The sequence below is a fragment of the Callionymus lyra genome, chromosome 4, assembly GCF_982586985.1.
Source record: "Callionymus lyra chromosome 4, fCalLyr1.hap1.1, whole genome shotgun sequence".
NCBI lineage: Eukaryota > Metazoa > Chordata > Actinopteri > Syngnathiformes > Callionymidae > Callionymus > Callionymus lyra.
The window spans coordinates 20,316,171-20,343,601 of NC_141821.1; the positions used below are offsets into that span (position 1 = coordinate 20,316,171).

General features: G+C 37.0%; 1 protein-coding gene across 1 annotated transcript in view; it reads left to right on the forward strand.

Annotated features, from left to right (window-relative positions):
* ctnnd2a (catenin (cadherin-associated protein), delta 2a) overlaps positions 1–27,431 on the forward strand; it is a 236,376-nt gene that overhangs the window by 53,632 nt on the left and 155,313 nt on the right. Inside the window, exon 3 of the mRNA XM_087789092.1 lies at positions 8,429–8,541. Coding sequence (XP_087645218.1) covers positions 8,429–8,541 — 113 coding nt within the window. The remainder of the gene's footprint in view (positions 1–8,428; positions 8,542–27,431) is intronic.

Sequence of the window (27,431 nt, forward strand, 5' to 3'; positions counted from 1 at the left end):
ATCATGCATTTCAATGCTTAAAATCTAAATTATACATGTATTTTACCAGATTATATGCAATTCTCTTAGAACGAGAGGAAGTAAAGAAAACAGCAGTTATCACTGAAGACTGGTTGTTGTGAGTGGATTCAGAAAATAAATGTTGGTTCCGTGTGTTCAGAACATTTTGACTGATAAAAGTGTGGAAAGACGGATAGTTTCATATATTCTTTTCAAAAGTAGAGAGAAAAAAAAGTTTCTCGGTACAAAGTTGTTCTATCCATAAGCTCTGACTAATGCTCATTGCTGATGCAGCTCTTGCACTTAAAATTCAGGTTTGCACCAACAATCTTTGTCTTCGTGACACCCATTTGCACCCATTCCAGACATCCCTAACTGTGAAAAGTACAGGATTAAGAAGATGATTCATTTAGAATCGCCGGGAATACTTCCTTTTTTTTGCAGAAATTCTGCAGTGCTTTGCATATTTAAAATTGCTCTCTTATCCTCCGACTATAGAAAGCGAGTCCTTGCTGTAACCGTAGCCGTTTAATGTGACGGTTAACACGTCATAACGGTCTTAAATCCAAACCTTTGAATTATTAGGACTCTTAAAATTAAAATATACAGACCATCGGGATTACCACGAGAGCTCCAGACATGGAGGAACCTTCAGAGAAAACTAATTTTAAAGGAATATAATAATATTATATGTATTGATAGATGCGGGCGGACGGTGGCGCATCGCCTCACAGCAAGAAGGTTGCTGGTTCGCTTCCAGGTCAGGAGGAAGTTTTCCCTGTGTGGGTTTACTCCGGTGACTCGGGTTTCCTCCCACGGTTTAGAAATTTGGGGAAATTGTCCGTAGGAATGAGTGTGTGTGTGAAGGATTTTTATTTATATATTTGTTTTGGTTATGGTTCCAGACTAGATATTCTAATCGAGCTGAAAGTGTTGCCACAACCAAGAAGAAATTGCTATGTTTGAAAATAGTCATTAAATTCTCTCCTGCTGTCTGACTGTGTTCAAAGTGTCAGTTTTTAGCAGCAAAATTATCTCCAGAATTTAACCCACGTCATCAAGTGAATCATCCATGATAGAATGGCTTTTTACTCACAGTTACTAAGTTTCTTTCTGAGTTTTAGAATGGAGAAACTCTGAGGAGAAAAACCCTTCTTTCATTTGTCCTGTGTGGGTTTAACATGAGGATCAGGTGTCGTCCTCTGGCTGGCTATCAGTCGGCGTGACTTCCATCAGAGGAGACACTTTCCACTTCCTGTCCTGCAGCACTCGCCTCCCGCCCGGCTGCTCCCCGCCTGACTCCTGCTTGACTTTTCTTTCTCATTAAAGTGACCGATAAAAAGAGGAGCAGGAGTGAACCTGCAGCTACACCAGCCGTGCTTGTAAGCTGAGAGAAAAAAGGAACACGGTGACGGTGTGAGTTCAATATGCGTGACAGGAGAGAGGACGGTGACCTTTATCACCGGCTCCTATTCACACTCGCCTCTTTCGCCGCTTCCTCTTCTCTCTGCCGAGTGCGGGGAGAAGAATGAGAGAGAAATAAAGACTTTGAACCTAAAAAGAAGGTCGTAGCAGGGTTTGATAGCCTTTTGTCTTCCATCCAAAAAACAGGCCCGTTAATAGCTGCCCGCGGGCCACTTTATAATGATTGAGCCTTATCTGGAGACGCTCGCAGACAGTCACGCACAGGCGGCACACACTGTCTTCATGCTGGCAAAGCGGCACAATTTAGCTAAATGGAGAAAGAAATACGGCCTGGAGTTCATTCTTAGGCCGTGATCCGACAAAAAATGTTTTTTTTTAGCCTCAGAGTAAGTTGAATTGTGGTTCAAATCCATGAATTCAAACATTATGTGTTAACAGAGGACGAGTAGAAAGAACTGTGTTGATCTATTTGGAAAATTCCTTTTTGGAAAATGTTTGTTCTATATGAGCCATGAGCAAAGTGTCGCCCAGGGGCCACATACGGCCCCGTAACTGTATTCTTGCGGCCCTAATGATGGTCAGAGTAGAACATGTAACAATTTATTTTATTAGATTGGATAGACTTTATTAAACTCTCTGGAGATCTCCTCAGGAAATGAGATTTCCAGTACGTAGCAGACGATAGAAGGTACAGCAAGTTTCATCAAAGCAAGACGAAGAACAAATGCAAGTAAAAAAACAACGTTTAAAGAGATAACAAAGTGCAAATATGAAGCATAAATCAAAGGAAAAAACATAAATATCTTAAAAATGATCATGATTTATATCACTTTCTACTGTACAAAAGGTTTATAAATATTGTAAATGTCATTATCCCTTGTGTTATCTTAGAGTCAAGGTCACCCGAAGGCCTTAAAACAAATGTGTTTGTGGTGTCCCTTATTTTGTCTCTGGGTCAAGGTGAACGACCTCCCGGGTTTCTATAAACACATATGCTGTTGTTGAGGTTGTTACCATGCTTTGTGTCACTTCATCAAGAGCCTTTTTCATATTAAGGTTTGTTTTATATTGATCTTTTTTTTTCCAATTTTTCAATAATGTTTTTTTATTACTTACAGGCCCCTCACAACAGTCCTAGTATAAAACGTGGCCCCTGGATAACTTATATTGCTCACCCCTGATCTATAGCCAGTTTTAAAACACACAACACTTGTTATTGGCTTTTATGTGAGTCTGTAATATCTTACACCATTATTGAAATATTAGTGTGATTTTAAGAAGCTAATTGAGGGTTACATTAATGAAGACATTCTAAGTCATTTGCTGCGATAATAGTTCAATGTGTTTTTTTACTCTTCTCAGACATTTAGTAATTGTCAACGGCCATATTATTATAGATATATAGACTTTATTTATCCCTCTGGAGATTAAAACGATTTAAATGCTTCTTAAGACTCTGTGGTCTAGTGGTGGAACATGCGCACCCAAAAAGTCATTAAATTGAATACATTTCTTTAGTTTTTTGTATATTTAAACAAAAATTAATAATCATTAAAGACACTGTAGGAAACTGCAGTCCACCATATTTCCAATGGAAATTTTCCAAAGGGATTAATAAAGTTATATCTAATATCTAATATAATCTAAATGTGTCATGACCCACATGACTTGTTGAGGGGTTAGCTTTGAGGTTAACGTAAGAATATAAATATATTTTTGGTTATGAAATCCTCATAATTAATTAATTTCTTCCACTATAACTGTGTTTGCTTTGTTGATGTGTTGGCTCCTCACTAAAGGCTCGCTCTTTGGGAAAAAGAATTTGCCTCGTGGCCATACATGACTCACATGCACACTTATGGATGAGGTTAAAACTGTTGATCCATCATGAAGTAAAAAAACAATCTTCTCGACCAGAGTTTAATTACATTTTGAGCCGTTTCCTAATGAATGCTCCATTATAATGTGTCTAATTTCAACAAGGTCATATTTCTAATCTTGCCATGAGAGAGTTTCATCTATTTACAGCTATTTATAAGTGAATTATTGGATATTCGAGCTTTGATTGTTCACAAAAGACAGGAAATCGGGCTTCCTTTTGAAAAAGTTTTAAAGACCCAGAATCTGAAGTTTTTAGCCTTTTGTTTATTTTTGAACAAAGAAAGCTTCTCTAAGAGAAGTTTTCTGTTGTCTCTCGCATTCCTCAACTGGGAATCACAATTCCCAGTCGCACCGAACGGATGGTGGGATGAGAGACTATTAGCCCAGATGAAAGGCGGAGAAGAAGATTCTGACGAAACTATGTATGCATATTTATGTTGTGTGATTTTGTAAATCACAACTTTGAGGGGGGAAATGCTGAGAAAGGAAACGAGTGGAGCTTCAAGTGTTAATGTCAGACATATTCATCAAGTCAGTAGTGCTGATCTATCGCACACTTGTTTTATGATATCATTCCTCTTGGTGTCATTCCCACTGCAGCTGCGCGTTGATATCAATTCAAAAAAGCATCTGTTGACTGTTGATGTTGGTTGTGCAGATGCTGTTTCACATTAATTGTCCAATAAAATGTTGGCGATCATAAAATAAGGAGAAATAACCATCAAGAAAGAGATGGAGTGATGTGTACACAACACTTGAGCAAGACTGTTTTTCCATATTCTCGTGTTTTATTTCATTTTGATTTGATCTGCCCCAACGATGTTTTAACTTGAAATTGTTTCTTTGTGGATGTAAAGCAACATATTTGATTGGTAGACACTTTGATAAGTGATTTGGTAGTTACAGTGCATTATGGGACTTTTAGTATCAGTTTTTATGGTGGCTCATAAAAAAAACAACAGAAACTTTGGTTAATTGGGTTTTGTAGAACTTGAATGCAACAGAACAAAATGCAAAACTAGGAAAACTTTGATTGTACTTGTAGGTATCATGAGCGAACATGTAACCGACAGGTATATCTCCACCGTTGATTCGATAGGTATCTCGATTTGGAGCAATATGATGCGATACACTAAAATCCTCTGACGATACCTTTGTGATACACCGAAGATATGTTGGGATACACTAAAATCACCTGATGATACATTGAGATACACTAAAATCCCCTGAAAAAACATTGCGATACACTGAAAACCCCTGATTATATGTTGTGAAACACTGAAAACCCCTGATGATATGTTGTGATACACTGAAAACCCCTAATGATATGTCGTGATACACTGAAAACCCCTAATGATATGTTGTGATACACTGAAAACTCCTGATGATACGTTTCGATTCGCTGAAAACCCCCGATGATACGTTGTGATACACTGAAAACCCCTGATGATACTTTGCAATTCACTAAAATCCCCAAAGATAAGTGAGAATACACTAAAGCCCTGGCAATACATTGAGATACTCGGAAATCCTATGATTATACATTGAGATACACTCAAAACCCCTGGGGATACTTTGTGATACCCTGACAATGAGTCGTGATTCGTGGGTGTCCCCTGACGATACGTCGCAATACACTTAAATCCCCTGATGATACATTACGATAAGCTGAAATCCCCTGACAATAAGTCTTGATACACTGAAACCCCTGACGATACGTCGCTATACACTGAAACCCCTGACGATACGTCGCGATACACTGAAATCTCCTGACAATATGTCGGTATACACTGAAATCTCCGTAGCAATACACTGTAATCGCCTGACGATACGTCGCGATACACTGAAATCTCCTAAAGATATGTCGGGATACACTGAAACCCCTGACGATATGTCGCGATACACTGAAATCTCCTAAAGATATGTCGCGATACACTGAAATCTCCTAAAGATATGTCCGGATGCACTGAAACCCCTGACGATATGTCGCGATACACTGAAATCTCCTAAAGATATGTCGGGATACACTGAAACCCCTGACGATACGTCGCGATACACTGAAATCTCCTAAAGATATGTCGGGATGCACTGAAACCCCTGACGATATGTCGCGATACACTGAAATCTCCTAAAGATATGTCGGGATACACTGAAACCCCTGACGATATGTCGCGATACACTGAAATCTCCTAAAGATATGTCGGGATACACTGAAATCTCCTAAAGATATGTCGGGATACACTGAAATCTCCTGACGATACGTCGCGATACACTGAAATCTCCTGACGATATGTCGTGATACACTGAAATCTCCTAAAGATATGTCGGGATACACTGAAATCCCTGTAGCGATACACAGTAATCCCCTGACGATACGTTACGATTCATTGCGATGATACAATTTGCTCATGATATGACTTAATTATTTATTAAGAGAATTAGTTTGAGATGTGATCATTTGCTCAACCAGTTAGGGGTTCAAGAAAGTCTTGCTTCTTGCCCCAAAAGCCCGATTCTCATTAACTCTCTGTAAGAATTTGAGGGATGTATTCACTTTTCCCTCAACAGCTGTTTTCAATTGAGCAAAACAAATAAAAATATATCTCCACATCCCGAGTACTAGTTGAGTGCTCGCAGTTGTAAATCATGATGAGGGTTGTTTTGTTTTTTCATCGGCGAAAGGAATGTGATTTCGGATCAGTAGCTTTCCAAAAGATTACATTTGCATGACATGTCAACCCCTTTGGTCTTCCTCAGAGAATATTCAGCAGACGTTGACATGACTAAAGGTTATGCATAATTTCAGCCTGAATCTAAAACAGCTTCCTCATCTGCATCATTCCGGCCTCACCGTGTCACCTTAGAAAGCACTAGGGTCTCATTGACTTTTGAACCATTATTCATCATGAATTCGCGTGAATCCACTTTGTGAATGTGTACCTTGCAGATCGTAAACAGTTGCCGTTGTGGCAAAAGAGTGAACAAAGAGACGGTCTGCAGGGAGTGTGAGTGTCTAGCATGCCGGCTCCGTGTGAAACAAAGGTGTAATTTAAAATTACAGGTCCAAGGGATTTGATAGACTTTGTTCACCTTACCCGCCTCACCCCACTTTGCAAATCACTGGGGTGGCTGAACCTGGTACTATTGTTTGTTACCCGGGAGATTCATCTTGTTGCCGCTGGTTGAGAGATAATCCAGCGGGAGCCGTTTGTGTCGGGCACATGACGCATTCTTATATACCGTCGCGCTTTTTGGTGATTTGTCAAAGATATAACATCATTTCCCACAGTGAGATCAATGAACACTGCTGCTGTGAGAGTGTGTTGACGTGGAAGAAGAAAAAAAAAAAAGGGAGTTTGAGGGAAAGAAAGAGAGTGAGAATATTCAGTGAGTGTGCATGAAAAAAGGGTTGCCGAGTAAAAGAGATGAATCACATTGTGCTCTTCGGAGCTCTGTGGAAGAGAGGGGATTTGGTGGGCTGGAGATAGCTGTCGGGGATCAACTCATTCAGAGCTTCAAATGGCTTTGAGAAAACCAATCAAAACCAGCAGACACTCCTTCTACACGCCGCACACGGGTCTCCCACTCGTGCATGTGTGGTAATATCTCGCCCGCTGCTCTATTGATCTGCTACCAAGGATATTTGTACTCCCTCAGACACAGAAACATGCACATGTGTGAGCAAACCCTCCGCCTTTCTGGAGTCTCACGATCCTGGCGAGAGAAGAGATTACTGATAAAGTTCAGTAAAGCACTAAAGCATGCAGGATCCATGATGCCGTCAGCTGCTCCTGCTCACCCGGGCTAAATATGCAGCTCTGAGATATTAAAGTTTGTGTGGAATGAGCTCAAACATGAATCATATCATGCAGTGGCTGCTCCTTAAGCACAGTATAGGTTGTGATGTAGAAAAGTTCTTTACTCTAGTGAACTGAAGGAAAAACACGGGTTCCTGAGCCAGAGTTTGTGGTAGAAGTTTAAAGAATAAAGAGTGATACAGACAGGAAGTTCTCCAAAATGGAAATTGAAATGTCGCGAGCGCTTCCAGTGTGGACAGTAGACTGTATTACAGACGAGCAGTATGGAGGTATTTGGATGTTTTTAAGTGTCTTTTTGGACGAAGATGAAGACGAAGACAGCTGAGCTCCAGTAGCTACATTGAAATGAACAAACATTTTTTTCTATAACTCTAAAAAAGGAACAGTTTACTCTGAAAATACAACACTTAGTCAACATGAGGGTGAGTAGAAAATGTGTGAAGTCTGAATTTAGGGTGAACTATTACTTTAATCACAGATAATTACTTATAGCATCTTTCTTATTGTGTTCCATAGGTTATTTTGAACTCAATAACAGATGTTTTAGCATAATATATTAATTCATTGTAAACAAAAAAATGCGCTTAAATGAAATAAGATAACATGTTTACGATGAACTGACTTGTCTTATTACTTTTAAAGATCTAAATGAATGATCATATTGGACAAATATTCATTCATCTGTTCTATGAATAGGAGATAATTCTCTGTAGACTTTGTGGACCACGTTATTTGTAAATGATTACAAAGTTTACACACAATTATTGATTTTTACTTTTGTCTACATTTTGACTCAGTTAAATGAAAACACCATCATAATATAAACAAGAAAAAAAAACAGCTCATGAGTTTATAACCAAGTGTTTACACTAGAGCAGATCTTTGAGATGATTGTCTCGCTTCATCAATGGAATTGATTCTGACTCTCAACCTATGGAAGCATTTGATTATCTTATCTTACTAGGTCTAGACAAGGTTCTTGGAGAGCAGACAAAGAGTCTCCCCCTGCCTGCCCAGGATCCTCCTCCAGCTCTCCCAGGAGAACTCAGAGGTGTTTCCAGGGCAACTGAGATCATTAATGTCTCCAGTGAGTCTGGAATAGCACCAAATCACACATTTGAATATTATGACTTTGTAGCTTCTGTGTGTTTACTTTACAAAGGCTCCGCGCGACAATGGTTTAATCTCATTTAAAAGTAACCAGTGTACTAAAAAATAGGTTAAAAATAATCATTCATATCATTATTTTTGCATTTTAGATGGATTTATTTTGCTCCAACTGCTGTTTCACTGTGTGTTTTCAGGAGCTTCAGTTTGAGCGTCTAACCAGGGAACTGGAAGCAGAGCGTCAGATCGTCGCCACACAGTTGGAGAGATGCAAACTGGGATCTGAGGCGGGAAGCATGAGCAGCATCAGGTAACACGCCAGCCCCCCCATGTGTCTGCATGGATCTTTGTGTGTGTGTTTCTGCAGTCTGGTGCATCCTTTAAAAAAATTCATCAATATCATGGTGCATGAGATCTTTTTTTTTTTTTTTTTTGAGCTGTGTTTGGGTGTGTGGTTCAATTCTCGCACATGCTCTCTTTCCCTTCTCTTGGGGGAGGATGGATAGTATTGTGTGTCCTTCGTGACACTGTTGCTGACTGCACCAAGATGAACCTCCCCCACTGCACATGCGACTAGAACCCCCTCCTTATCCTGCTCCTCATGATCCGATACTTAATGTTGGAAATAAACATCTGTCTGTTTTTTCTCTGGATATCACGTGCTTAGATCAGGAAGTCTGTTAGATCACATGACACACCAGCAAATAAATCGATGCTGTTAGGGACAAAAGTACATAATCTATATGAGTTTGTGTCTTCTCGTTTGGACTATTCTAACAGTTTATTTTTTCGTGTCTAAACAAGAAGGAGCTGTCTCCTTCAATTATAAGGTTCTGACCCGCTCTAGTAGAAGAACTCACATTTTCCAAATCCTTAAAACACTTCACTGTCTGCCAGTTTCTTTCAGGATCATTTTTAAAATGATGGTTCTTACTCTCAGAACTATTCATGGTCAGGCTCCACCTTACATAAATCATCTGATCCAGCCTTACACCCCAGCTCGGGCTCTGAGGTCTGTGGATCAGAATCTACTGATGGTTCCTGAACACACTTCCGGACCAGAGGAGAGAAATCCTTGGCTTTGGAACAATCTTCCTCTCCCTCTGTGTTTGATGGATCTACTGACTCCTTCAAGAAACATCTTAAGACATTCTTATATGTGCAGGATTTTCCCTGATTTTCCAGGACTTCTGTGTTTGTCTTATGTGTCTTGATCTTTTAAAGTATATATTTTAACTGTATATTGTTTTTGTTAAAGCACTTTGTGACCCTGGTCTAGAAAGGCGCTTTACTAATGACTATTACTTACTTACTTACTTACATGTTAACACACATAAACTGCACTTTGTAATGTCCAGGAATACAGTTGACTCATTCATTAAACACATAAGCAGTTGCCAGGAAATCTTCTAAGACTACTTCACTATGCATAATGCACTCTGATTAAAGCCTGACGCTCTAAACACCTGACATATATATATATATATACCTGATGATAATGCAGATTAATTATATATTATATATTTCATACTTTGCATATTATATCTGACGACAAGTGTGACTATTGACTGTATTGATTTGACACTCATGACATAAAAAGATGATGTCGAAACTTTGTTTTGTTTGTTTGTTTATTCATATTGTTCATTATTATTTTCTTAATATGAGTATCAGAATTTTTTTCAAGGACATTTGGAAGTATTTAATTCTCTAAAGTATTCAGTGCTATCTTATAGAATATGATAAGAATTTTAGCATTGAGCAATTTTGCTTCATTTGATCAATTCATGTTCTATTTTTTTTATTTTTTTTTATGTTTACCTGAGAATGGCTCCACACAGGAAGTGAAAGCATCAAGTCAGTGTAGCAGCTAGTTTAATTACTTGATGCTTTCACTTCCTGTGTGGAGCTATTCTCAGGTAAACATAAAAAAAAATCAAAAAAATAGAACATGACTTGATGTGAATGAAACATATTAGTTAATAATAATAATAGTGTTTTTTATCAGATTTAAAAAAAAGTTATATAAAGAAAAAAGATAATTTTAGTATACTTCACTTGATTTTATTCCTTAATTTTATACTTTTCCCTCCTTAGTTTTATGTAGTAGACCCTGATATAACATGTGGCCCCTGTGGAAAAAGTGTTTTTGCAAATTTGATATTATATTCAACGACATGCAAGTATTTAAAAGTCTTATTTCTTTATATATCCAGCAAAGCTTAAGAAACTGATTGACATGTTCCTTTTGTCTCCTGTCATCCGTCTCATGTTGTCGTCAATCAAATTCGATACATGGAATGATCTTTGTCGCCCTTGAGTGCGATTAGAAAAGTGAAAAGAAAAACAAAACGTTTTTTTTGTTTTTTTTGGCGTCTCATAATTGTAAGCCGGCCCTTTTGTGTTTTCCTTTTCATCTGGGCCATGATTGGCACCATCCTTTATGCATAGCGAGACACATTTCCTCATCCAAGTATTAATAAAAGTGTCGGCGATGTACCTGTGAATGATCAAAGCCTCGCTGACGCAATTCAACGAGACGCCACTAACCTTTTCCTCATGGTCTCCAGCTTCAACGCTCTGCTCATCAGGGTCCCCGTGACAAGGAGCGACTAAATATAGATGAGATCCATTGGTCAGGAAATGGAGGAGTGTTACTGTAATGCAGAGGAATAATGGAGAAGAAAAGGAGAGAGGGGAATCACGAAAGGTGTAACTGCTCCATCAAGAAGCTCTTACCATTGTCCCCGGAATATATATATATATATATATATATATATATATATATATATATGCATATATATATATATATATATATACATATATATCACTCAGCGGGTGCGTGTCGTCAGATGTGATCGCTGTCGTCGCTCCTCGTGCTTTGCTCTAAATTTAAACTTAAGTTATTAATCAAGTGCTTAAAAATGGAAAAAAACAAGTGAGGAATCCCTGTTTTTTAGTGAGTAAGCTCTGGTCCTCCATTGATTTGATATATTAACTGTGACACACCAAAACAATAGAAAAATAGAACATTTTTTTTAATTTTTAAACAGTCAATAATGTATCCATGTTGTAACATGAAATATTAAGTCAGAATGTTAGTACACTGAAACATTTAAAACATGTTTATTAAATACATAAACAAAATTGGAACATTACCAGTAACACGGCAGTAACACAACAACAACAACAACAAAAAAAATCGGCAGTACACAGCTGGCTTTACTCTAATTTTGACTTGCCTAAGAAAGGAGGAGTAAAAAGGAAGGAGGAAATAGGGAAGTAAAAAGGACATTTTTACATCTCACCACAATTCCAATTAGTTCAGTACAAGTGCAACATGCCCCCCCCCCCACCCCCCATTAAAAAAAATGCATTTTAAGAGTTGTTCAAACGTACTTGAAAAGAACCTGCAAAATGTCTATCTGTGGTATCGAAAAATCAGGTACTCTGTGCTTTACCCTTGTGTTATCTGAGGTCAAGGTGACCAAGAGACAACACAAGGGATACCACAAACACATTTGTTCTCAGTGTCACCTTGACCCTAAGATAACAAAAGTTCTAATGGGAATTGCTAAAAAAAATAAAGGGCAATGTCTCTGGTTTTTCATTTCAATCTGGAAACACAATGGATGTTTTTCAAGTGAATAAATGAAAAAAAATGACAATGAAGCTTTCACAAAAAGGTTGATTTGTATGGACCTGCGGATTGACAGAAAAGACACAACGTTCTCTCAGGAAATCACTTCCTCATCACCTTAATCTTGAACTCAGCCAAGTTTATATTTGCACAGATTTCTTTCTTCCTCAGTTGAGATAGTAGATCTGAAAGCAAGAAAAAATAATAATCTTAATTCAAAATCAGTTGAATGATGAAGATTGTACATAGAAAAGTAATGATGCCGTTTGTGTTCATAGCAGGATATTTTCACGTGGTCCCGCAGTGTCCGCTGGGATCACCTTGTGATCGATGACCCATGTTTGTCGGGTGAATGAGCCGGCAGTAATAGACGTATCGTGAGTTGATGTTCGCCCTCATATTTAACTTGAGTCAGACCAGGTGAGCGTTGTCGCCCCAGATTCATTGGTCTATTAAACCATGTTTGAGGAGTTCCATGTTTGCATGCGGCTCGGTGTTTTTCCTGGCAGCCACTGTGAGACCGGGTGTCCCCGGTTGAGTTCCGCTCGATAAAGCAATTTGGAGGCTTCTCCGTGGACTCCTACTCAGAGCCCAGGACCCTAGAAGATGACTGTGATGCAGGAACCCAAGGCATAACTGACTAACATCTGCTCCTGCTGAGAACCGTTGGCATGCAACACAAGTCCTGCACAGTCTCGCACACACGTCGACACACAAACATGTCAGACTGAACCACCTACTTCATCATTTTGCAGGATTGGTTCAAGTGGCGAACCAGTCAGAAACTTCTCGTTCCTGCTGTTGTTTGTGCTCGACCGGCTGTGCAGCTGAAGGGCCACAAAGCTTTAGTGGAACACAACCCAGAGACGCACTATGACGGAAGTAGAAATGCCTTGTTATTTCAATATTTGTAAATTAAAGGTATCGATTGTACTTGATTTTCTTTCAAACCAGACCCTTTGACTGTATCAATGTGGCCCTCAGGAGCTCAAACATCATGTGGAAATGATTATTTCGTACTATTCGTATATTTCTTTAATTTATTACTAGTCTATAAATAGGACAATACTTTTAGGACTTTGTCCAGCTTTGTCATTTTTGTAACATTTATTGCCCCACGAAACTATTTAGTTATAAAAAAAATCTAATCAAATAATAATTCAAGCATATTTAGCTTTGCTTTATGACTTGATTTTACACTTTTCGCTCATTTATTAATGTTTTATAAATGCTTACGTGATAACTATTCCACAAAGGGAGTGAAAGCATTAAGTAAGATCTATTCATCTGTCATTTGCAGTACTGTAGCTAGTAGCAAGCTAGCTAAACTGTTTTGAAAATAAAATAGTTTTGTTGTCCCCAGTGACATACATTCAAAAAATACATTATAAACAGAAACTACTTTTGTTGATTGTTAGTTTTGTATATAATTATCCCTTAAATAGATCAATATTTATCTTTAAAAACCAAAGTTAACGACGTTAGCTCCATCTGACTACTTTAACCTCGCCAACCAGTTACATATATCTACTACATTTAGCCTGTATGTATTTCGATTATTAGAATGAAAAAGATTTGATTTTACATGAAGAATTATTTGAATAATTTAAAGAATAATTTATAAAATTTAACATAAAAATCATAACCATATTACTTGATTTTATATATATATTTTTCAATTTTTACTTTACAGCAACTAAGGAATTTGATTTGCCCACTCCTGCTCCCTTTGGTACATTTAGACCTACATAAGAATTTTGCTTAAAGTTTGGTTTTCAACACCACTGAACTTTTTTTAATGTGTAAAAAAGGGATAACACCTGCCGTCTGTGTGAATAAATCATCTGCCTGTCAGCCCCATTTCCTTGCCAATAGAGGTAGGTTGTCAACTACTTTTAAAGTGGACTTCATTCACAAGTTTTCGTCTCGCCTACTCCTCTTTCGTAGTTTCTCATCCTCCCCTTACCTCCCTGGATTATATTTGGATCATTGTTGAGAAAACATAACTGTAATTTTTCAACTAAATAATGAATAAATGTGAATTATTTCATTATTATCATTAAAAAATGACTTATAAAAGTCCTTCTCCGGAAGTCCAACCCATCATACAAGCTTTATTTTTGTTTTTGTTTTATTTCTTGGACGTGAGTCTGCCGGTGCGACGTCTCTTGAAGCGTCAGACAACATCGGAGAACGTGTTTCACGAGAGCCTCGCAGGTGTCGCTGCTGCTCAGCACAATATCAAACTGCACATTACAGTTCCTTGACAGATTCAGATCATTGAAGCCCCTCCGGCTCCGGTTTGCCTTGAAGTGCCCTTGCTCGTGTGATGCATGCATGTTGCTGTGAGGCTGTGAACTGTAATGTGAGGAAAGATTCAGGCCTAGCGAGGGATGGAAGAGAGACTTCACATATTGATTGTTAAATGAGAAAAATGGGAAAAAAGAGAAATTATTTTAGGTGTTTTTTAGAACTGGGAATACATTATTTATAGAAGAAAATAATTGGCAGATTTTTCTTCATTTGAACCCCAAAATAATAATGGAAACGACTGGAAATACCAAACATTTAAATAAAGAATAAACATTTTGTTATATAACCCAACATGACAATAATTTACAAAATGCAAAGTTAAAAAACAAAAGAGAAATCTAAATCAAATCAATATTTGTTGTTACTACCCTTTGCCTTCAAACCAGCATCAATTCTTAAAGGTACATTTGTCAGAGGTTTTGTAGGATTCTAGTGACGTGTATGATCAACCAATTATACCAAAGGAATGCTAATGATCATCCATTTCAAGTAATTTGAAACACAGTCATGAAGTGAAAAAGATACAGCAGACATTTCCCTTCGAAATCCGAAGATGTCCAGCTGTGCCGTCACCTCAGAACTGGAAGAAACCAGTGGGACCCAGGTACACCATCTACTGTCTGGAGAAGTCTGGCCAGAAGTGTCTTCATGGAAGAGAAAAAGCCATTCCTCCGACATGGAAACAAGGACAAGTGACTCAACTATGAAAGCATAGGAACTGAGGTGCAGAAAAATGGCAGCAGGTGCTCTGGACTGATGAATCAAAATTTGAAATACTGTAGCAGAAGGCAGTGAGTTTGTTGAAGGGCTGGAGAGCAGTACAATAATGAGTGTCTACAGGCAACAGTAAAACATGGTGGAGGTTCTTGCAAGTTTGGGGGTGCATTCCTGCAAATGAAGTTGTAGATTTGGTCAGGATTAATGGTATCCTTAATGCTGAGACATCCAATGTCATTAAGAAACATCTTCAGCGTAAAGAAGAAGTCCTGGAAGTGATGGTATGACCCCCACAGAGCCCTGATCTCAACATCATGGAGTGTGTCTGGGATTACATGAAGACATGAAGGATTTGAGAAACCTCTACAGAAGATCTGTGGTTAGTTCTCCAAGACATTTGGAACAACCTACCAGCCGAGTTCCTTAAAAAACTGTGTGCAGGAGTGCCTAGAAGAATTGATGCTGTTTTGAAGGCAAAGGGTGGTCACACCTAATATTGATTTGATTGACATTTCTCTGCTGTTCATTCACTGCATTTTGTTTATTGATGAAAATAAACTATTAAGACTTCCATTTTTGAAAGCATTCTTAGTTTACAGCATTTTTTCACACCTGCCTAAAACTTTTGCACAGTACTGTGTATATATATATATATGTATATATATATATAGGTGCTTTTGTATTACAATTGTCTTTCAATAAAGGTTATATGGAATACAATAAATAATTTATTTAGAATTACATTTAGCTTGATTTTATACTTTATTTTTTCTTGATGGCAGCTCACTCACATCAGCCACCTCATAAAATGTGGCCCCTAACATATTTGAACCGTACTGCTCTAAAATCATGCAGAGAAATTAGGTTTTTGCCAAATGTGTCGCGGAAAAACAAACAAAATGTATTCCAGTTTTTAATCTGAATGTATTAAACCATTATTTTATAACGTATAACTGCTATTGGAGCTTCAACTGTTGCAGTGTATAATAGGACTTTTTGCCAAAGTGGTGCTTTCAGAAAAGAGATCATGAAAAGGTGCTGCAGGGAATTAAAACGATCGTTCGGGTGAATTAAGTTGACCCTCAATGTTCTGTAAAACAAGCTACAAATAAATCTCAAATCTCAATTCTGACACGGAGGATTCAATCAGGGCTGAGAAGTAAGAGCAAAAAAACCTCTTGAAGTCCATTGGAATTCGTCTGAGGTTGTATCTGCTAAAGGTCAGGGCAGAGGAAGCCGAGGCGAGGCGGCCCAGGGTTGGTATGCAGATGAAGAGGCACGATGAGCTAAACAAGTGTGTGACCCTTAAATGAGTGTTTTGTTGGGCTTAATGGAATTGTTAGCATTTAGTAAAGAGAGATGGCGGTATTGATGCTGAAGGCGGCGAGGGACACTCTGATATGGCGGGAGAGAGATAGATGGAGAGAACAGAGAGAGAGAAAGCTAATAAATAGCTTTCATTACCCTTTGGCAGCCACTGAATAGGTTCATTGATTTATTATTTTTTCCTTTTTTTTTCCAGCTTTTTCTTGCCTTGTTTCTGTATTTTTGTTGCTGTATTACTCGCTGGATCTCCAAATATTTTATTAAAAGAAAAAACATGATCATGATATTAACCCTTGCAGTATCTCCGGGTCAAGGTGATCCGAAGGCCCGAAAACAAATGTGTTTGTGATATCCCTTGTGTTGTCTTTGGGTCAAGGGGATTGACCACCTGCATATGCACTTATGGAAGCCAGAGAGGTCGTTCACCTTGACCAAGAGGCAACACAAGGGATACCACAAACACATTTGTTTATTAGCCTTCGTATATAATAAAGGATGAAAAACATTTTTTTCAAAAAAATCAACTGAAATATTTGGATACATTTTTAAAGATTTATTAAACTCTTAAAAAGGAAATTAAGGACCACATATACACTGTATATGAAAATAAGGTAGTTTTCATTTGTTAACTGAAAAAAGGTAAAACAAAGCGCATACATACATACATGATTTTATATTTTTCCTTTATCAAACATTTTGTGTTTTATCTTTCATATTTAATTGATTTAGTTATTTATCTGAGATATAAGTAAATAAGAGTATTTGTAAATAAAGGATTTTACCAATTACCATTTGGAACAATTAACATATTGAATCATCAGCTCATAGGTTTTTATGTCATAGTTATATTCTCATCTTGTTCTTAATCCAACAGCAAACGGAACTAAACGTCATGGTTCTGCACAACTCGGGGATATAATCCAGTCCACAGCAGGGATCCGAGCGTGTTCTCTGACTCATTGCTTCGCTCTCACTCTCTCGCTGTCTGTCACACACTCACTCTCGGCTTCACCGCCGTCAGACTTACCCTCGGGGTCCTTGGGCAGATGTCGGAGTCACTACAATGTTATCAGAAAGCTGTTATCGCCCCTGGACATGAACTTTTACACCCGTCTCTCCGCTCGCTGTCATGTACTCACACTTGGAGCAACTTTATTGTCCGATTAAACTGAAATAAGAAATGATATATTAGAACAAAGAGTCATTTCTTAAATCTTTAATAACATATAATAATAGTTTCGTTTGATTTTAATTTATTGAAGAAGTGACACGATGCACTGAAGTACAAACTCAGAAATTGTTCGTACAAATGGTAACAAATATAATAACAACATAAAAAATACTATACTGCAATACTTGTATAAAGATATACCTGAATAAAATTAATAAAAATGATAGGATGGGTGGAGAGATGGACTAAAACATTCATGCGACGACATATTTTATATTTATATTATATCATATAATAATAGCATATAATTGATTATATTGTATATATAATATGAGTCTAAGAGAGTTTAGAGAAATTAAAAACAAGAAACTTTGTCACTTTGTCACAAAAAATACATATTTCTGATTATTGTATGTTAAATTTTGTCTTATTTACCAATGATCTAATAACAGATTGTGATAATTATTATGTTGTGTGCATGCCTGAGAGAAAATTACTAACACACTTTGAAAAAAAAAGGAATTGAAAAAAAAACCACCTAAGATTGAACATGTTTGTTTCTGCCTCCCCCTGGTGTTAAAACAGTGTAACTAACAATCCAATTTTATTTCCCGGAAACATCAAAAGTCCTGTAAGTACTCATATACCCCAGGCTAGCAGTTTCGTGGATATGTGGGTAACTTGGTGTCTTACCAAGTAAAAGAAGAGCTCTGTTGAAAATATAGTTTTCACGGCAGTTGAAAATTTAAAACAATCAAGAGGAAAAAAGCAGCTTTTTGGGTAACAAAAATGGAGTAGGATGTAGATGGTTTAAATCCCAGTGAGGTGACACAACCCTTTTTTTTCAGTATTTCTCTCCAACTTGTAACAATGTAGCTCCTGGATAAAGCAACACTGAAGATCTACAGTTGCGGTCAGACAAGGACTCATCACCTGCGGACACGGACTCATGGCTAATGATACCGTCAGGTTCTTCATCTTAACGGCTCCGTGTAGTGATGCAGCGTGATTTTTAAATCACATAAATTTATTCATTTCTCATTCCGTCTCACCTCAGTAATGCTATTCACACATTTATTGAACTCGATGTTTATTGATCACCTTCAAACTCGGCATGTGTTCAGATGCAGCCGCGTCTAGTTAAAGTCGTTTCCAAATATATAACAAGAGCAAACATCGTGTCAGCGCCGACAATAAATAATTAATCTTCCGTATGAAAGTAGATCAGCGCCGTCAGAATGTCTAATGGTTGAATTTATATTATCACATTATTGAAATGTTGATGTAAATTGACACTCTAGGGGTTCTATGTCGTGATAGTAGCGTCGCTCATGCTCTTTTGGTTTTTCTCCTATGGTAGTGTTATACAAACATTTTTACATTCCATTTAGCGGGCTTTGTATTACAGAATATTGAATTGAATAAGGATATCAATTAAAGCATATTACATTTAGAAAATTGTAGTTTTATTTTTGGAATTAGAATATCAAACTATGCATTTATTTTGAAAACTATGCATTTATTTGAAAATATAGGTATTTAATTAAAAGAATTGCAACTTTTCAATACTCAAACTTTTGAATAAATAAAAAACAAATTGAACCTTTCCATGTTAACAATAGTAAATTAAATTATTAAAGATGTTTTTTTAAAACATTTTTCAATATTAGGACGGCACTGATCTACCTCCATACATCCTACTGTAATAAACAATAGTCTTATGGCACTGATCTACCTCCATACATCCTACTGTAATAAACAATAGTCTAATGGCACTGATCTACCTCCATACATCCTACTGTAATAAACAATAGTCTAATGGCATTGATCCACTTCCATACATCCTACTATCATCAACAATAAGCACATTTTCTGTGAAATATTTCATCTTTGTTTTGTTGCGGAACATGTTTTTGATCTTCTAAATGTTCTCCGACTGTCCCTGACCACCTTCCTGTTGTGTCCACAGTTAAAATACAATCTAATTAGCTTCTTTTATCTCTGGATGGCCGACTCTTCTCTCCTGCGTACGGTGATAATAGAGGGATCCATCACACCATTAGCTGCAGGCGCTTTTATATGCTCAGCAAAAAGCGGCATAGAGAGACCTGAAATTATATTCCGCTGCATTAAAACCTAAAATATTCCTCCGTGTGTGTGTGTGTGTGTGTGTAGTGATGTCCATGTGAATAATGACACCAGGAGTCATGCTTCTCTCTAATGACTGATGATGCATTTTTAAGAGCGCAGGAGAAAAATGGTGGCAGGTGAGAACATATCTCACGTCGCCGCCGCTCTGTCTCTCTGCCACGGTGTGTTGTTTTTATCTCCGGCCCACATCTATCCGTCTCCTCCTGCTCTTGAGTTATGTCTGGGCTTTGTTCTAGAGTATTCCCTAGACAGGGGTGTTTAGGGCCGTGAGTGAGTCTCTTGGCTTCCAATTAAAATCATCCGATTCAACTCCATCTGTTATTATTATTGTAATTATTACTGGTTTACCGTAAACTGGTGCCATTTTATCCATTAAAAATCATTGAAGTTTGCATTAATTGGACAAAAAAAATCTCTCAAAGTGATATTAGAAATAAAAGATCATTAAATTCATGTTTAAATATACAAAAAGTTAGATAATATTAGACTATATATATATGAACAAGCAATGTCATAATGTTTACGACAATAGACATGAATCAACGGAATACATTTGATTTTAAAATAATAAAAATATGAAGGAAATAATTGTTCTAATTCTACGTCTGAATTCAAACGTATCCCTTAAAATGATTTTATTGTTTTATTTATTTTATTCACAATGTCACTAAAACATGAAGCAAGATTTTTTATAATACAATAAAAACACACATTTTTCTCATGAAACTGAAAAAGAATAATGCAATTATAATTATTATTAATAAAAATATAATTAGTGTTAGTCAAGCCAGTTAAATAATAATAATAAATAAAAAAAAACAACTGATCATGATACTAACCCATGTATTACCTCAGGGTCAAGGTGACCTGAAGGCTTGAAAACAAAAGTTTTCGTGTTATCCCTTGTGTTTTCTCTGGGTCAATTAGTAACGACCGCTGCATATGTATTTATGGAGGCCAGGGAGGTTGTTTATCTGACTAACAACACAAGGGATACCACAAACACATTTGTTTTGAGAGCTGTGGCTCACCTTGACCCTGAGATAACACAAGTGTTACATATCACCTATTGAAAATACAAATCAATTGTTAGTTTCTGTATGATCTTTGACCTCTTGAGGGCCACGTTAATAAAGTCAAAGGGCCGCTCGTCGTCTGCCCAGGTCTGATCTAAAACATCATCTATTTCTTTGACCGAAGAAAGTTCAGAACTTCAGACCAAAGTGTCGGTAAAAAAGTTGTTCCTCCCGGTGTCAGTCTAGGTGCGACACTTCATGTCAGCTCAGGTAGGAGTGGGCAGGTGGTGACTTCATGTCAACAGCAAGAGGACACACACTAAACAACAGCATCCTCATCACTCTGTGTGTGTGTGTGTGTGTGTGTGTGTGTGTGTGTGTGTGTGTGTGTGTGTGTGTGTGTGTGTGTGTGTGTGTGTGTGTGTGTGTGTGTGTGTGTGTGTGTGTGTGTGTGTGTGTGTGTGTGTGTGTGTGTGTGTGTGTTTGTATCATCTCGCTGAGGGGAATCTGGGATGTTTGGTTCATTAAACATGCAAATGCATGCTTATCTTCCCACAGCACCAGATAGTGGCGAGAATAGATAAGAACCAACCAAACCAAACCAGAGACTTGCAGAGAGTGTGTGTTACGTTAAGAGTGAGACAAACACTGGAAGAAAAAAGAAACACAGACGGTGAGAGATAAGACACTGAGAAATATATCAATTCTCATCACAAAGTCAAGGCGGAGGTAAAAAGGTAATTACGCTCTCTTCTGCCGGAGAATAGAGAGTGTTGGAAAACCTGCTGGTGGTTTGACCTTCACCGTCTTGGATATTAATACATCACACTTTGTTCAGCTAATGGAGTTGTGTTTGTAGCCTTGATACGTTTGTCTCCCGCCGGGATTTGGGATTTATTTTGTCATCAAAATTCCCTTGTTTATTATTAGAAAACGTTTGCTTCAGAAGGACACATTTTAAAGCAACATTGTTCCAAAGAAATTACCTTAAAGATGGCGACACATTTCTGGTTTCTAACCCCCTTTTGACAGTGTTTACCCTGAAGCCGGGCCACCAGAACTGTGGGCCATTGATTATCTGACTTCTTCTCATTTAACGGTTAAAAAAAATCATGATGCATTAACATATGATTTAGTTCATGGGTTTTATTACAAGTTGGTTCAGAGGTGGGCTATACAACTTTGTAATGGTTTATACATTATGTGACTGTTGTCAGGGTCCTATAAATTAAAACAAAACAATGGACACTAAAACTTTAAAATATAAATACAATATAAAAGGTTAACATAGATTGGTTGGCTAAACTTGCCAAAGAATATTATAAATAATTAAACATTTAATTATTTTTGTATATATAAATCTTGAATTAATCAAAGAAAAAAAATGTCTGTCTGTCTGACTATGTGTTCGCCTGAGCTTAATGTCTAATCAACTCCCAAATATCTTGACAAAATAATATCTATTTCTCAGTGGAGTTTATAGGGGCGAGGTCAAATCCATGAAAATTAAATTTGTTGAATTTAGAGGAATTTTAAACCATTAATATTCTGTTTTACATTACCAATATTTTCAATCTTTTATCTGGTCATTTTTAGGGAGTCGTAGACCCAAATTAAAATGAAATTCATAAATTCAAACCATTTAATTATATATAAATAGATGTAGAATAAATCAATTGTTCTTTTTTTTGTATGTGTCGTCTCACTCCTTTTGAGTTTGAAACATCTTTTAACTATTTTCTTTATTTAAGTTTTAGCCTTTAGTTAGTGAGTTAGTTTTATAAACCTGACAGAAAGCAAATTCAAGTAATAAACGTTTTCAACGTTTTTAATTAGAAAAAATTGACTTTTTTAATATAATAAACATTTTTTAATACCCAGGCAGGGTATGATATAAAAAGACTTTAAAGTATATTTCTATTTTTTATTGAATTATTTTGACGGACATAAAAAAAACAAAAAACATGTAAATGATAAATGATAAAAGGTAAAAGAAAACCAGAAAAACATCAGGTCCTAAAATAATCATTTAAAGGGTTGTATCTGTTGTTTCACTGGTTTTGAATGGAACAGCTGATACAGGAGGGGGTGGGTCAAATGTCAATTAAGTTTGATTGACAAATCATCATACAATTTGATGGGTCAGCTAAAATGACTGGACAGTTTTTTTGTAATTCCATTTTAGCTTTAAAGCATTTATTGCAATTGGGCTGTAAAAAAAGGATATTAAAATATCTTCATCACCTTCAATATCTCACCCGATTCAACTCAGAAAGCTTGATGGTGCTACATATAACGCGTCTGCTTGCTCATTAAAAATCTATTTCTATGTCTGTTTAATAAAAACATGTTTGCGATGCTAAAGAGTGTGTTTTGTGTGCTCTAACTGGATGGATTTGTTATTCAGCTCCGACATATTGTCCCGCATATATAAATGACCATCTGGTACTTTGACATTTCAGATTAAATTTTTATATTTTCTAAAGAGCGGAGTCTTTAATGAATGGATCACAAGGGCCACACTTGGGTCAAAATGGCAGCTCGTTAGAGCCATTTCAATGCTAGAGGGAGTCCATGTGATTCCCTTTTATGTACAGAAGAATTCTAATGCATTTGGAACTCGGAACTTTCATTTTGTTGAAGAATATAATTGACTATGTTCGCTGTTACAGTTGGGGAGGTTCGGAGATTCTAGGGCTGCTGTGAAGGGTTATTTGGGATCATGCTTGATGGTCGAAATCTGATCAAAAGGTTTCGCCCCAAATAGCGTCCACCTTAAGTTCAGAGGAGGGGATTTTTGGGGTGAAGTAAATCTTCACAAGAGACAGAAAAAAGAACCTCGGAAGGTACACAAGGACAGAGAAATACTGGAGGAGATTCACATCATCAAAACTATTAGCATTCAAGAATGATCGTTCTTTCATGTTCTTCGTGGGCGTGTCCTCTGAAGAGTCGAGACATTAGATCTTGCGAAAGTAAGAGCCAAAGAAAAAGAGTACAAGAGTTTGCTCTCAGGGGAATTTGTGCCCCGGAGGCAAAAGATTGAACGCCTGAAGCAGTGTGAAGTATGGATGTGCTTCCCTGAGACAAGTGGCAAAGTATGGAGAGGTTTACTTGGTGAAAGAATCTTTTTTTTTTTTAAATGAAACGTTGAAAATTGATCACCATGATCTTATAGTCTATAGGATACTGAGCTGCAGATAAGATAGATGAGTAGAAATATTTAGATGGAAAAGTATAGATTTTTTATCATTTTTATTAAGAATGAGAATCAGAAAACATATAAAAATATTTATAGATATAAATAATGAATAAAAATAAAAGAAGCGTAGAAGCTAAAAAAAGAATTTTCCAGAAAAATTAAATTTCTTCATAAGTCGCTGAACTTTAAGATCAAATGTTTAACCTTGAGCAGCAGATGACGTCCAACCGTTCGGCACATTGGGTGTGAACAAAATCCCTCGACTCCTTTTCTCAAGCACTTAAATGGCTACTTCTGTTCTTTTTTTTTTTAACCTAGAATTCAAATCAATCGTTGAGGGAATTGGTTGAAGGATAGATGACAATGGATGGATCCACTTTGACTTCTTTTATGACACAGCTGGCCGGGTAAAAAGGACAAGTTAAGGTCACAGATTAAGCCGTAATTCTCAAGTCTGTAGCAGATTTTGTTAAAGGGCAACTAACGTGTTGATTTAAGTGTTTCTTAAATAGATCTTGAACTCTATTGTACTCATCAGTATGTGTCTGTTTTCATTGACATATTTACATTATAACATTACAAAATTATATTAAGCCCCGCCCTCTGAACACACTTTCTTTTTTCTGGAGATGAAATCTTGTTAACCAAAACCACGCCCACTCTCATTGAGGTTAGTCACCATGCGTCATCAATCCCGTAAGTCTCCACTTTGACGGGACTCATTGTATAAACAAAGTGGGCCGTGATTACAGCTCGCTGGAGGAGAAGTGAAGCTATTATCAACTAATAATGGACGCTGCTCTCATAACTTCTCATTCGCCCAGATTTTAGACAGGGGAGAAGTTTATAAAGTAATATCTTCGAATCATCTTCGTGATTTGAATACATATCAGTGAGTCAGGGAAGTTTGGTTTGGATTAGTTAAGCTAAATCTATATCACCACCTATTAACGATCCAATATCTCTACTTCTAATTCTCAACTTATAACCATCTCCCACGTCTGACTTTCATCATCCAATATATGTAGAATCATTCGAGTCAGTTTCAAGTGGGACCTCGGTTTCTCCTCGCCACAGTCTCCTCTGTATCAGAAAATCACTCTCTGTTGCTGTCGGACCAGAATTGAAAAGACACACACAAAAAAAGCTTCTATTCTGTGATTCAAACATGACCCGGTGCATGTGTTCCGTCTGACTCAAGGCCCGATACTCCCACTACGACTTGATAAAGGATTTAGATCAACACAATAAAGCAGGCAGGTTTATTTCCTCGGGGCTTCCAGGGGTCTGATGTGGGGGCCGAGTCACCCCGAGGGCCGTAACTGGCTGCTGTGATTACACTTCTCATCTTGACTTTTATTACCTGCTGTGGATGCACCCAAATCGATTTCTGTTTTAACCCAATGAGTCAGACGGCGTGATGCGTCGTGAAAGTCTCCCCTGATTTAGAATTTACATAATAAAAAGGATTTTCACTGGTAATTTACAGTCGGTGTGTTTATGCTGCCATGTGAGTAATGCCGAGTCGGCATAATGTTCAACATCGAGTCCCGGCGCGGATTCCATTATTTAAGCAGCATTAAAATTAGCTTTTAAGAATGCAGTCATTCTTGGTTAGCACTCTTTGCGCTAATAAATAATATGACTGCTCCGTAAATGTGATGAACATTCAATATTGAGAACGTTTTACGGATTACAAACCCTTTATGTGACAGGCCTTTACTTCGCATCAATGTACGAAGATAAACGACTTTTAAGGGGAGAGTTAAAAACATCCAAATACTTCCATACTGCTCTTCTATAATGTCCATTTTTTATTCAAGCATCGAATTGTTGTTCCGAAAAAACCTGAATAAGTCTATATTTTAAGCTTGTCTTCAACACAAGATAGACGTTACAGACCAGCAGCATGGAGGTATTTGGATGTTTTTTAGTGTCATTTTGGACGAAGATGAAGACGAAGACAACTGAGCTCCAGTCGCGTCATTAAAATTAACAAACATTTTTGCTTATAACTCTAAAAAGGAACAGATTACTCTAATCCCAACCCTTAGTCGACATGAGGGTGAAAATTTGTAAAATTTGAATTCTCGGTTTAATACACTCCAGGTGACTCGTGACCACAGTTTTACTCACAATTAAATCTTGAAGTTGATTCACTAGCTTTTCTTAAAGTTATCTTTATTGTTAACTATGGAATTTCACCTTAACTCAGTGATTCCAAAAGTGTTGCAGACGAAAAAGCATTGTGTATACTGTAAGAAAAATACTGCCAAAAATGTCCCTTGAACGTGGCATGTTACTTTCTCTCTGGGTTTCACGAGAATTGTCTAAACAAAAAAGTTTTTTTTATGACACACATTGTTTTTTGCAGCCAAGCAAAGCCACTGTTGATGTTCGTTGAACGATGTTCGTGCATTTAGAAGTCTTTTAGTAGTTTGTTTTTAAAAAATATTCGTACCTTACATGCTCCTTTTGTCTACACGGACAGTCCTAGATATCAAACGTACTGAGGATCATGACTCTGCCACGGCCAGACAAACATTGTTGTGCCTTCAGGCTAAATAAGAAGCTTTATTGACTTTATTGACTGCACTTTTATTTTGTCCTGAAAGATAAAGGAGAATGTTTTGTTCAAGGAAAAAAGTACTTGTTTCTTTCTTAAAATTGCGACCAAAGTTCTGAGGTTTATGTTTGTTAGGTTTGCAGCAAGTACATCTTAATCAGTTTGTATCCTCATCTGCTGGAAAAAACAAAAAAATAAATAATACAATTTTTGGGTCAGAGGAGAGGAGACCATACTAGACGTTTCAAGTCATCTATCATTTTATTTATGTAGTTAAAGAAAAAAAGTACGAGAACGACATAATACGATTACATTGCTTTCTGTTAGGGCTGTGTATTGGCAAGAATCTGGTCACACAATACATGTATGACAATACTCTAGGAACAAGATATAGTGTTTTTTTTAAATAATTGAATGAAGCATAGTAAACATTAAATGCTATTACATGCTTAACATCAGCCACATATAGATGTACAGAGAAAGATTATTAACTCTGACAGATTGTCCTGGAGGAAGACAAGCTGGTCCGCAGCCCAGATTTCATACTGCAGATCACATGGCGCTTATCGACATCGCCACCGTCTTGTTTTGCTTTAAAGCCTTTGTTTTTTACTCATTGCTGCCATTTCGCCAGTTTTGTTGTTATCTTGGCACGGAGGAAATTATAAATGTTGCCAACTAGTGGTTTGAGGTTTAACTGCAACACACAAATTAATAAACACTATGAATATTTCAGTGTTAATTGTAAAAAATAAAAAACATTGAATTATTGTCTTTTATATTTACACTATTAAAATATAAACTATATAATAAGTGAATGTGATTTTGAAGGAAAAAATATATATATATATATATTGATACAGTGCTATTGAATATCGACATAGTATGAGGGAAAAAAATGGGATATAATGTTATGTCGATATAACATACATCCCTAGTTTCTGTTTAATTCTTTAAACAATTGCTTAGATGAAACACCCTTTAATGTTTGAATTGTGAGGTTCAGGAAAATAACCTGCATTGGCCATTATATAGCCTAGACTTTTTATTAAATAATTACAATTGTGTAAGATGTAGTTTTGATATCAAGTCAGCGTA